This window comes from Callorhinchus milii, unplaced genomic scaffold (genome assembly GCF_018977255.1).
Source record: "Callorhinchus milii isolate IMCB2004 unplaced genomic scaffold, IMCB_Cmil_1.0 Scaffold1, whole genome shotgun sequence".
Classification (NCBI taxonomy): domain Eukaryota; kingdom Metazoa; phylum Chordata; class Chondrichthyes; order Chimaeriformes; family Callorhinchidae; genus Callorhinchus; species Callorhinchus milii.
Window position 1 is genome coordinate 129,636,550 of NW_024704742.1, and position 11,885 is coordinate 129,648,434.

The window sequence follows — 11,885 nt, forward strand, 5'->3', positions numbered from 1 at the left end:
ACCTGAACTAAAATCTTTTATCAATCAGTTGGAAAGAAAGCCTTAAACCAGTTTGCACTTACCATAAATCTGTCTCAATGGAATAGAATTAAAGGAGTCGATAAAAGGTGCCTTCTTCTCTATTCGTGTTTTTCTGTACCACCATTTTAAATACCTGTACAAAAAAACAGAATTAAAACTAAAAAAGGGTCTTATTTAAAATGGAATTCATTTATTACTTCCTATTAGAGGCAACCACTCAATCATCCTCCCTTTTCTTCCCTCCTACACATAACAGAGGTCAAATGATTTATCACCAAAGCCAATTGTTTGATTGGCAAGCTGTAGTGCAAACCGGCCTGCAATTGTATGCCCCAAACAGATACATCCTGGTTTTAAGTGTCATTCCTACCAATTAGTCAGATATATAAAAAAATCAGACCACCAAGATTGAAAGGAGAAATAAATTGGCAACACAAATCAAAGAATCAACCTGCAGATTAAGAGGACAAGGATGAGGGAAGTAAGGATGTCTAGTCTTGAGGTTGGGAAAACGGGGAGGGTTGGAGCAGAAGATAACGTTTCAACACAAAGAGGAGAGCATGCAGTCCCAGATATAGAAGCAGTTTTCAAGTCTTTTATAGTGTCTTTGTAGATTTCAGAGCTGTGAAGTAAAATTTGGTATTACAGCAAAAAAATAGCTTATTGTAGGCAGTTGCAGCAAGGAAGGATTTTATTGAGATAAGAAGAATGCCAAGAATACCAATAGATAAGGGACTAAGAACGGAGCCACAAGGTCTGGTCCAGTACAATCCTATGAAAATCGAGAATAGAATCTTCAGTAAGAGAGGAGGTCACAGGGAATGGGGAGAGAGAAAAAAAACTGGAAAATGGAACTGAATGGATTGCTTTCAAAGATAGCACAGGCACAATAGGCCAAATGGCCTTCTGTGCTGTAATGTTCAATACTGTAGTTCTGAGTTTCACGTCTCCTGGCTGCACACAATAGAATGTTATCAGCACAACTTCATTATTCAGTTGTAAACCTGATTGAAGATACAGTAGTCAGCAGATGGCAAGAGCATGCATCGGTTTCTGAAAATTCAGGTCCAGCCTTTAAAATGGAACAATCAATACAATATTCAGTCAAGCCCCTTTTTTTGAGAATGTCACTAAACTTGGTGAAGGAAAGGTTGAAAGCTGGAGTATGATGTTACCAATGTATGTAGCAAATTTACACTGATAACAGCAAATCACTGAATTCAAGGAGGAAATAACTGACTCAGGCATAATCATTTTCAGTGCATTCAACAACAAATTACATTTGCCTGTAACATCAGGAGGACGTCCCAAAGCGCTGGATAGTCAAGAGATCCGCACCCAAGCTGGTGGTTGGGATCAGGAGGGGTGGACAGTAGGGGTAGGAGGGTGACTGAAGGCACGGTCGAAGAGGAGGGTCTTGAGAATGGTCTTGAAGCAGGCAAGGGATGGGGCGAGGCGGAGGGACTGTGGGTTGGGAGTTCCAGAGGGTAGGGGCAGAGGAGCTGAAGGCCTGCCTGCCAATGGTGGGGCAGCCAAGGCAGGGGACGTGAAGCAGGCCGGAGCTCACCAACAACAACAACAACAACAAGATTCCATTTATAGAGCGCCTTTCACGTCAGGAGGACGTCACCGAACGGAGGGAGTGGCTAGATTGGTAGGGTGTTAGGAGGAGCAAGGCCACTCCCCCAGTCTGGGCTCAAAGTCAAACATATAAAGTGTTTTGGACTTCCTCTAGACGTGGAAAGCACAATATGAATGTAATCTGTTGTGTAATATATTGGCTGCTCTGATTGATTAGTTGCTTAGCTCACTGGAGCTATAGCTCAGTGGTTAAAACACTTACCTCGCAAGCGAGAGACATTGCTTGGATTTGCAGGGCAAAATGTTGGGCAAGTTTCCTTACTCCACATGTCTGTTTACCTAGCAGTAAGTAAGAACCTGGCTGATAGTCAATTGGTGGATTGCTTTTCCAGGGATAATAATTCCATCAAAAAATAATAATAAATTGGTCACTTCAATCCAAGACTGTTTGTGGGACACTGCTGTGCACAATTGGCTGCCGCAATTCACCCACAAAATATACAGTCAATTCACTTTACAGTATATTCTGTGAAGCGCTTTGAGACTTCTCGAAGACGTGATAAGGCGCTATATCAAATGCAAGGATTATTATTATTATATTGCCTGGAATAAAATCAACTTAAAAGTCCCCAGTGCCTAATTAGTCAGAGGCAGCAGGAGCACAAGTGGTTTAAAATAACAATAACCCTTGCATTTGATAGCATCCTTTCACATCAGATCAACTCAGAGCACTTCACGGATTGTAATGTGTTGTGACTGTATTTTGTCAGCAAAAGCAGCTACCAATTTGGACTCATCGATGTCTCCAAAACAGGTATGAAATTAATGACTAATTTTATATGGGAGATTATTGGCCAGGTTGACCCCAGACACTTAAGAGAAATAATAACCAGGGACAATCCTGCAAACTATCCAATGAACTATCGTACAGAAGCGAATTTCTCCCTGTATCAGGCTAACAATTCCCCCAGATGTCAGTCTGTTGATAGCACTCTCACCACCAAGTCAGGCACAAGCTCCACAACAGGACTTGGAGCTGATATTCCAATGCAGTGCTGGAGATCCGAAAGTCTGATTGTCCAGCGCTTTGGGACGTCCTCACAACGTGAAAGGTGCTATACAAATGTAATTTTGTTTTTGTTGAGGTGCGCTGCATTGTCCTAGCTGCTTTCCTTTAGATACGTTAACCGAATCCCTGTCTGCCAGTTCAGTCACAAGATGCTGTGGCACTATTCAAAAAGAGAAGGCAGTCTCTAAGTGTCATGTCTAACATCCCCCAAATAAAATTGGTCATTTGTTTCATGGGACACGGCAGTGCACAAATTGTCTGCTTTGTTTACGCACGAAAAATACAGTCACTACATCTTAATTACAGTATATCCTTTGAAGCACTTTGAGACATCCTCCTGCCATGACAAGGTATTATATCAAATGTAAGGATGATTGGTGTATACTGTAACAGGTCATCCACTTCGTGGCCGATTGTGGAACAGTGCACATTCCACCTACAGTCACTACAGTGAACAGTAGCAAATCGTGGGAAGTGCTGCATGAAGTTCAAGTAGCGTGATCAGGCACAACATCAAAATGAACTGAACATTAGTATTATTTGTCTTCAAATGCATCACACCTGTCTGCAATCTGCTGTAGTTTAACCTGCTGGGTGCCTTCTGCATTTTAGTTTGCAACTCGGTGCCTGGGGTGGGGGGAAAGAGTGAGTTGCTGGAGACGAGGGATCATGTTTGCACAGCTGATCATTGGAAGAAATCTGGCTGCAAAGAGCCGACATGGTGCAGACTGCAGCGGAGGGAGGGAGGGAGAGAGACTGAGCGGCTCTGCAAAAGAAAGTGACACCTCTTTTCCCTAAAGCATAGGGCGAATGCAAAGCTGAGGAGGAGCGAGGCGACAGAGAGAGAGAATGAGAGAGAGAGAGAATGAGAGAGAGAGAGATAGAGAGTGAGAGAGAGAGATACAGAGAATGAGAGAGATAGAGAATGAGAGAGAGAGATAGAGAATGAGAGAGAGATAGAGAATGAGAGATACAGAGAATGAGAGATACAGAGAATGAGAGATACAGAGAATGAGAGAGGGAGATAGAGAATGAGAGAGAGATAGAGAATGAGAGAGAGATAGAGAATGAGAGAGATAGAGAATGAGAGAGAGAGATAGAGAATGGGAGATACAGAGAGTGAGAGAGGGAGATAGAGAATGATAGAGAGAGATGAGAGAGAGAGAGCTTTCAGTCAGGCACCTTATTCCCAGGCCCAAGTGGTCGATCATATGCGACAGAGACACGTCTCTCGCCTCGAAAGGTTTCCTCTTCTCGGTGAACAGGTGCCCCAGACAGATCCTCCAGCCGTACTCCGGCACTCCCTCCCCCGCGGACACCCCGGAATATTTTTCCATGAGCCCGGCGTGCGGGGCTTTCCGCTCCCCCATTTCCCCTTTGACTGACTGACTAACGTGAGTGAGTGAGCGCAACCCTCCCGTGCGCTGCCGCCCCGACGCCGTCCAGGAGGCTCTGAAAGCCCCGCTCGAGCGCTCGCCCGTTTCTTTTCAAACGCTTCTGCGCCTGCAGCCGCGCGAGCGCATTGCCCCCGGGGTGCGCACGCGCGAGGGGAGGGGAGGGTAGGGGGGGGGAGTGGTGATGTGGGTGGAAAGCGCCTGCGCAGACGGCCCCGCGCGCAGTATCGTAGGTGTAACGGAGAGACGTGGAGGCGAATGTGTAGCGCACGCGCAGTGCCTGAACGCTGCAGGGCGGGCGGGTGAGTGAGTGAGTGGGGGGGGGGGCGGTGAGGGTAGGGATAGGCCGCATGCGCAATGGACATCAGCGGCTGAACGCCACAAATTGCGCATGCGCTCGGCCACCACGTGGTTTCCAACAGGGCAGGGACATGATTGACCGTCAGTCGTGTAAGCAATGGCAAAATGATAAAAAAAGTCTTTGCGTTGACTTCTTGCACCGGTAAAGACACACGTATCCGGCTGCGCTGGAGCAGGAGCCGGGTAGCGAACTGATAACTGGAGTGTCAGCCTAGAGCGTCAGTCCCGAGTCGCGACGCGAGGCTTAAACCCACGGTCGTCTGATTCAACTTCAACAACAACGTACATTTATATGGCGCCCTTCACCCTGGCCCGGGTCCCACACCGCTTGAAAGAGCTACCAACTGAGCCAGGCTGAAACCTTGTATTTGTGAACACAAACGTGGCGTGGATCGTAGAATTACACAGCACAGAAGTGACTGAGAGTCCACGTGTGGAGACACCTGTGTCCGGAATGGAAATGCTCACTCTCCCTGGAGGGACGCACCCTGCTTACTTAATTCTGGAGACGATTAGACACAGGCTGGCAAGAGCAAGCGGTGGGGCACTGCTGGATTTTAACAGGATTGACACCACATCGATTGCCATTGAAAGCACTGTCTCGAAAACCAGCTTGGTTTGTCCAACTTGGGAAGGGTGGTCCTTCTCTGGACAAACCATTTAGGACTTTGGCTTGTAGGGTTAATAAGAGATAAGTGGGAAAAATCCCCTGCCCCCCAGTGGGTGGTGTATGTATGGTGTTGTAATGGATACAGGGCTTGAGATTGTTTGTAGCGTTCAAACAAAATTAGCAATAGTATGCATATCTATTGTACAAGAATATTTATTGTACAAACATTGCAAACAATTGAAGCTTTTCAAACAAATGAAAAGATCTTCTGATGGCTCAGTTAGCAAAGCCACTACCCAGTGTATAACTGAGTCATACAGATCAAGAAGGTCCCAGGACTGATTCCTGTCTCAACTGAGACAACAGTGTTAGCTGGGAGACAGACATACAGCGTTAGTTATCTTGGCTCAGTTGGTAGAACTCTCGCTTGAGTCAGAAGCTGTGGGTTCAAGCCCCACATCAGGACTTTGAGCTCACCCCCCGCCTCAACTAGTTAAATGCCCTCCTCAACGGTCTCCCCAGCTCCACAATGCACAAAATCCACCTGATCCAAAACTCCGTCACCCGCATACTCACCCATTTTAAACTACGTACCTCCATCACACCAGTGCTAGTCAGGCTCCATTGGCTCCCTATCGCCGAATGGATGAATTTCAAGATCTTCACAATTGTTTTCAAATCCCTTCACGCCCTGACACCTCCCTACCTCTCCGACCTGCTTACTCCCCAACCTACTACCCACTGCTTCCACTCGACTGGCTCCAGACTTCTGCATGTCCCTCATGTCCTCCATTCCACCATCAGTGGCCGTTGGGCTTGCAGCCACTACGTCCCGAAACTCCGGAGCACTTCCTCTGTCCCTTCGCCTTGTCCCTACCTTCCCCATCTTTAGATCGCGCCTTCATGGTTCCTCTTCTGTAAATAGTTGAAATTATAAAATAAGAATCATTAGTATTGATCATGTGGTGAATAGATGAATTAAGTAGAATGAATCAAAAAATAAAAACTGCCATGAGGCACCAACACACACTGGAATATGACCTATGAGCAGGAGAGATAGGAACCTGGGATAATAGGACCAGGAGAATGGATGGGAGGCCATCTGTGTGAGCAGGTATACAAAATCAGCAATTAAAAAATGAGAGAAAGCTTAAAGTCAGTAGGTGACATGGACAGAGTCAGAAAGAAGGACAATGAATTACTGAAACTTCAGGGATCTGGAGTCAGGCGGTCTGGTCGGGCTGGATAAGATGGAATATGAGGAGTATTGTTCTTTTGCAGAAGATACCATTAGCTGGTACAAAGAGAAACAACTTGAAGATAGGGAAAGAATGCCTGGGAAAAGTCCAAGGATAGGGAAAGAAGTCATGAGAAGAGAGGAGTTAGAACATAGATGGCTGGCGAAAAAAGAGTAGTTACGAGCCTTTGAGGAGAGGAAGGGGATGAACCTTTATGGAGTAGACTGCAAAGAGATAAGTCCAGCTCTCGCCGGAGCGGACCCCAAAGAGACAACATACCAAGACGATCCAGAGATGTTTGTAGCCAGAAGCAAGCCAGAGACGGTGGTTACCTCCTGTGCCAGCCTGAGAACCTCGTCACCTCGAACCTTTCTGCCTGCTCGGTAGTATCTCTCCTACTTACTAAAACACGGACCCAACATACATACAAAACAGTTAGATATGATTTAGGCACATCTCATATATCACATAGTGTTTTTCCTTTATGTTTAGAATTTTAGTATTGAGTGTATCTCGTTAAGATAGTGCTTTAGTAATCATTTAAGCACATTTAAGTGATATCATTTAAGTATATCATTTAAGTAACGATAATGCGTCGGGTGTAATGCTTATGCTATGTTTGTTTTATAATTGCTAATAAAAAGTTTTAATGATATCCTTGTTGTGGTTTCTGACAAATGCTTGAACTCAATTTCACACTTCGACCTTGCCAGCGGTCACCTTCCCCCGCTCGGCTCCGTGCTCTGCCATCGTCAAGCGCTCTGGGACGCTATATAAATGCAAGTTGTTATTGTTGTTATTGGCACTAATCCTTCAATTTTACCTCTGATTTGTTATCCAAGTGACACTCCTTATTTGAAGGTGGTAGCTCCTGTTTTGGAATTCATGTTTGCTACCAGCTGGAGGCGAAATAAACATGATTAGCAAATAAATGCAGGAAGAGAGCTTGAAGGGGCAATACACAAGAATGAGCATTCAGCAGTATCAAGCATGTTGAGACATCCTCCTGACATCAAAGACACTATAGGAATGTAAATTGCATTGTATATAACACGCATCTCCACTGGAAACCATAGGGTGGTTTTCCAACCACATCATCTGCATCACCTGTATTACATTAAAACAACATTCCTTCACTCAGGATTTGGCTGCAGAACAACTAAAATGTGTTTGTTCAACTGACTGTTTTGTCCACACGAGGTGTGTTTTATGCAATTTTTTTTCATTTGAATGTTGACAACACTTCTCACCCACCTGAGGAGCTGACAGCATCAACCTTCCGGGTTGCAAACTCCACCCTGTGGAGCCATTGCGGGATCTCGGTGTTTTGTTCTGTTTCGATTTGTGGTTCAGAACCCACATCCATACTCTCACTCGGCTCAGCTTTTCCTCACCTTATTGTACGCTCTGTCATTACCTTTCACTCCTCTCCTCCCCCACCGGCTGCCGCGACAGTTGGCCACATCTTTTTCATGTCCTTGCACCTCCTTCATGCCCTTGCACTTCCCTACCTTTCCAACTTGTTCAACCCCCACTCCACCATCCCCTGCTTCCGCTCAACCGGCTCCAGCTTCCTGTTCATCACTCGCCCCCTCAGCTCCACCATCGGCGGCCGTGCTTTCAGTCACTACACCCTAAAGCTCTGGAACTCTCTCCCCCAATTCCTCTGCTTTCGCCCTTCTCGCTCCACTTTCAAATCCCATATAAATACCTTTCTTTTTGATCGTGCTCACAGTCACCTCCCCCGTCCCTCTCCCCCTAGGTCAAGGTCAGACTTCGCCACTGTTAAGCACTCCAGGACCCTATCCCACATGAAGGGCGCTATATAAATGCAAGTTGTTGTTATGTTCAGGCTAAATTAGCCAACTTCCCTACACAGGTGGCAAACTATCCTCTCCCATATCAGGCTCCTTGAGCCTATCACCCCCATCGTTGCTTGGCTCCACTGGTTCCCTATCCCTCAGTGCATCAAGTTCAAGATCCTTGCCCTCACATTTAAATTCCTCCAAGGAGGGTGAAGATCATGGGTTGCGATTGCAACAGTTCAGTGCTTTGAGACATCCTCCTGACTATATAATTGTAACTTGTATTGTTTAATATAATAATTTAAGTATCTGAGGTTCGGTTAAGTAGAAAAATAATACTGGCATTTGATAATGCGCCTTATTGCACCTTCAAAACACTTCACAGGATTTACTGTGGAGGAAGGGTCTCCAACCGGGCAATCGCCACTGGGTGGTGCTGTTACACATGATCAAAAAGATAAGAGGAAGGAGCCATAGAACTGTATGCTTATTTTGTCCAGTTGTAAATGAAACCTGAGGCCCAAAGTATTTCATGCATCTGGAAATAAAAATGCAAACTTTAATGTTAAAACTGCGGCAAATATTGCTCCTTTATCTTGTTTTGTTGAGCATGTGCGAGATGCCCCCGAGCAGTGATAGACTGGTTGGAGACCCCTGCTCTAGAATGTAGTGACTGTGCATTGAGTTGGCAAATGCAGCAGCCAATTTGCAGATAGCAATGACCCACAAACCGCCGTTAAGTGATTGAGTTATAGAGAATATCGTGATTTCAATTCCAGGGAGTGGCGGGGGGGGTGGGGAAGGAGGGCGAAGATCAAGTTCCAGAATGGGGTGGAGGAGATTGTGATTTGAGATGAAGGAGGTGGGTGGGAAGGATCAGAGCTTGAGTTACGTGGGGGACAAATGATCACAATCTCATTGCTGGGGAGGGAAGAGAATCTCCGGGGGAATCCTAGTTTGAATTTGGTGGAGGGAACTTTTGATAGACCTTGTGTAAGATGGGTTTTCCAATTATAAACGCACTTCATCAAAAGTCCCGTAGCGTAGTTGTCAGAGCATTCACCTTGCAAGCAAGGGGACCCAGATTCAATTCTCGGGCGGAGCAAGTTTCCTTACTGCACAGGTCTCTGTTTACCTAGCAGTAAGTAGGAACACGGTTGTTAGTCAACTGGCAGATTGCTTTCCAGGGATAATAATACCTCAAAAAAAAATTTGGTCAATCAATCCACGATTGGATGTGGGACACTGCAGTGCGAAATTGGCTGTGTGTTTCGCCCATGAAATATATAGGTACACAGTCAATCCACTTTACAATATATTTGTGAAGCACTTGGAGACATCTCAACAATGTGATAAGATGCTATATCAAATGCAAGGATTATTATTATTATTATTACCATAACGTTAGTTAAGAATGCAAAGATAACCCTTGGTGACTCCTTACATGTGAACAGGAAACACTGGAAGGTATTGACATTTCGGTGTTCTGGAGCTGGTGTGTAGAGTGGAGTGGGATTTACTCTCTCCCTAAAGGCTTACGTTGTGATTTGATTCTGATTGTGACAGGCAGTAAAGCAGTGTGAAGTAAACAAGTAACTCTTCTCTCAGAGTCTCCTTCATCAGTAGGAAGGCAGAAAATCCAAATACTGCAAAATCAACAAGGGATTAACAAGCACTTGACAAACACCACAAGAGCCTTTCCTCTGGGATATTTTTAAACGACCACTGAATGTACCACAGCGCAGTGGGCGAGTCTCTCAAACAAAGATAATTCAGTGACAGAGCTACTTTATGGACAGGAAAGTGTTAGGAAGCTGAATTTGGTGAGTGGGTGCCACACATCAGCCATTTGTGTTTCTGTGAAGTTGCCTCTGGAAGATGAGGAACTGACTCCCCAAGGAGTTCTGAAGTAAATGATAAATGTTTCTCACACTTAGATTGGCACCTTCCATCCTCTCACCCCAACCCCCAGACCAGGAGGTTTGAGTTAAAGGAACATCAGATGCAGAAATACTGAGCTCCCATGTAAAGCAGGTCAAGACCTCCACAGAAAGAGGTTAATAGTATTGAAACGTGAGAATCCACCAAACCACCTTGGGACTGATTTCCGCTACTTGTTACTGGCGTTGTTGAATGTGTTGCACTCCTCACTATGCTAAGCAGGGAAACTTTAAACAGTAATAAATTTGCATTGGTGTTAAATACTAATAATCTTTGCATTTGGTATATTATAGTGCCTTTCATGTCGTGAGGATGTCCCAAAGTGTTTCACAGCATATACTGTAGTTTGAGGGTGAATATAGCAGCCAACTTGTGCACAACAATATTCCCCAAATTGCCATAAAGTGAATGACCAATTTTATTTGGGTGATTGTTGACCAGGACCCTGGGAGAAACTCTCTTCTCTTTTTAAATAGTGCCATGAGATCTTTAACATCTACCTGAACAAGCAGACGGAATCTCAGTTAGCATCTCATCTGAAGGACAGCACCTCCAATAATGCAATACACTCCCAACGCAGCATTGAAGTGTCAGCTTAGACTTAATGTGTTCCAACAACTATGACGACAACAACAACAAATTACACTTGTATAAAGCCCTTCACGTCCGATAGACGTCCCAGGGTCCTGGACAATTAGGGTTTTTTGGCCTGAGCTGGGAGTTGAGGTCAGAAGGGGTGGAGGGCAGGGGGTGGTGGGGGTGGGAGGGTGGCCGAAGGCAAGAGAGGGGTGAAGCAGAGGGCTTGCGGGATAGAGTTCCAGAGTGTGGGGACAGAGATGCTGAATGTCCGACCACCAATGATGGGGCGGGAAGTGTGGGGCCCTGAAGCAGGCCAGTGTCCACCGAGCGGAGGGAGCAGAGAGGCTGATATGGGGTTAGGAGGTCGGAGAGGTAGAAGGGAGCAAGACCGTGGAGGGCTGTGATGGTTCCAAATCCCGACATAAGGTATGAACCCACAATTTTCTGAGTCAGAGGCAAAAATGCTACCAACTGTGCTCAGCTAACACACAAAGCCTTGTGTGCTAAGCTCTCAGAGGGAGTTATGTTATGAGGAAGGCCTGCCTGGAGCTATGAGAACAGATTCCCCACTGGTTTATTGGGTAAATGTACCAATCGAGGCAGGTCTTAGCCTCATAAACCAACAGCTTGTAGCCTTGGGGGGCAGCAGTTGATGCTAAAATTGGACTGAGTTAAAAGTGCCCTGCATTAGGAGAAAAGTCAGCTACATTTGATTTATGTAACATTTATGAGCGTCCAAAATTTGGAAAATTGTTGAATTTGTTCTTTCAACTCAGTCTTATGTCGTTCTTAAAATAATTCACACAAAACTTCCTTATAAATTAAGGCTGTACTTAAGAATTAGACAAATTCTGGATACTCTGAAAAGCTGCATAAATAGAGTCAATCTAGAGCTTGGCGAAATTTCTCCCCTTTCTCTCCTTTCCTGTTAGCTATCTAGCTAACTTCCCTGCTGGAAGATTAAAGGGCGAGGCTCATGTTGGGACTTTGAACTTTCCTGGCTGTTACACCAATACAGCGCTGCATTGTCAAAGGTGCCGTCCTTCAAACGAGACATTTCACTGAGGTCCCAGCTTCCTGTTCAGGCGGACGTTAAAGATCCCAAGGCATAATTTAAAAAAAGAAGGCAGTTTCTCCCAGTGTCTTGGCCAACAATCCCTCAGATAAAATTGAACATTCACTTCATGGTTGTTTGCAAAACATTGCTGTGCGCAAATTGGCTGTTGTGTTTGGTTACATAACACAAGATCACTATACTTTACATTCGATATAGCACCTTTCATGTCG

General features: G+C 45.3%; 1 protein-coding gene across 1 annotated transcript in view; it reads right to left on the reverse strand.

Moving 5' to 3' along the window:
- The window catches only part of gba2 (glucosidase, beta (bile acid) 2), a 29,426-nt gene extending 25,238 nt beyond the window's left edge, over positions 1-4,188 (reverse strand). Inside the window, exons 1-2 of the mRNA XM_042335578.1 lie at positions 3,854-4,188; positions 63-154 (exon numbers count right to left, since the gene is read on the reverse strand). Of these exons, the coding sequence (XP_042191512.1) occupies positions 63-154; positions 3,854-4,041 (280 nt within the window). The 5' untranslated portion in view covers positions 4,042-4,188. The remainder of the gene's footprint in view (positions 1-62; positions 155-3,853) is intronic.
- Positions 4,189-11,885: the final 7,697 nt, after the last annotated feature.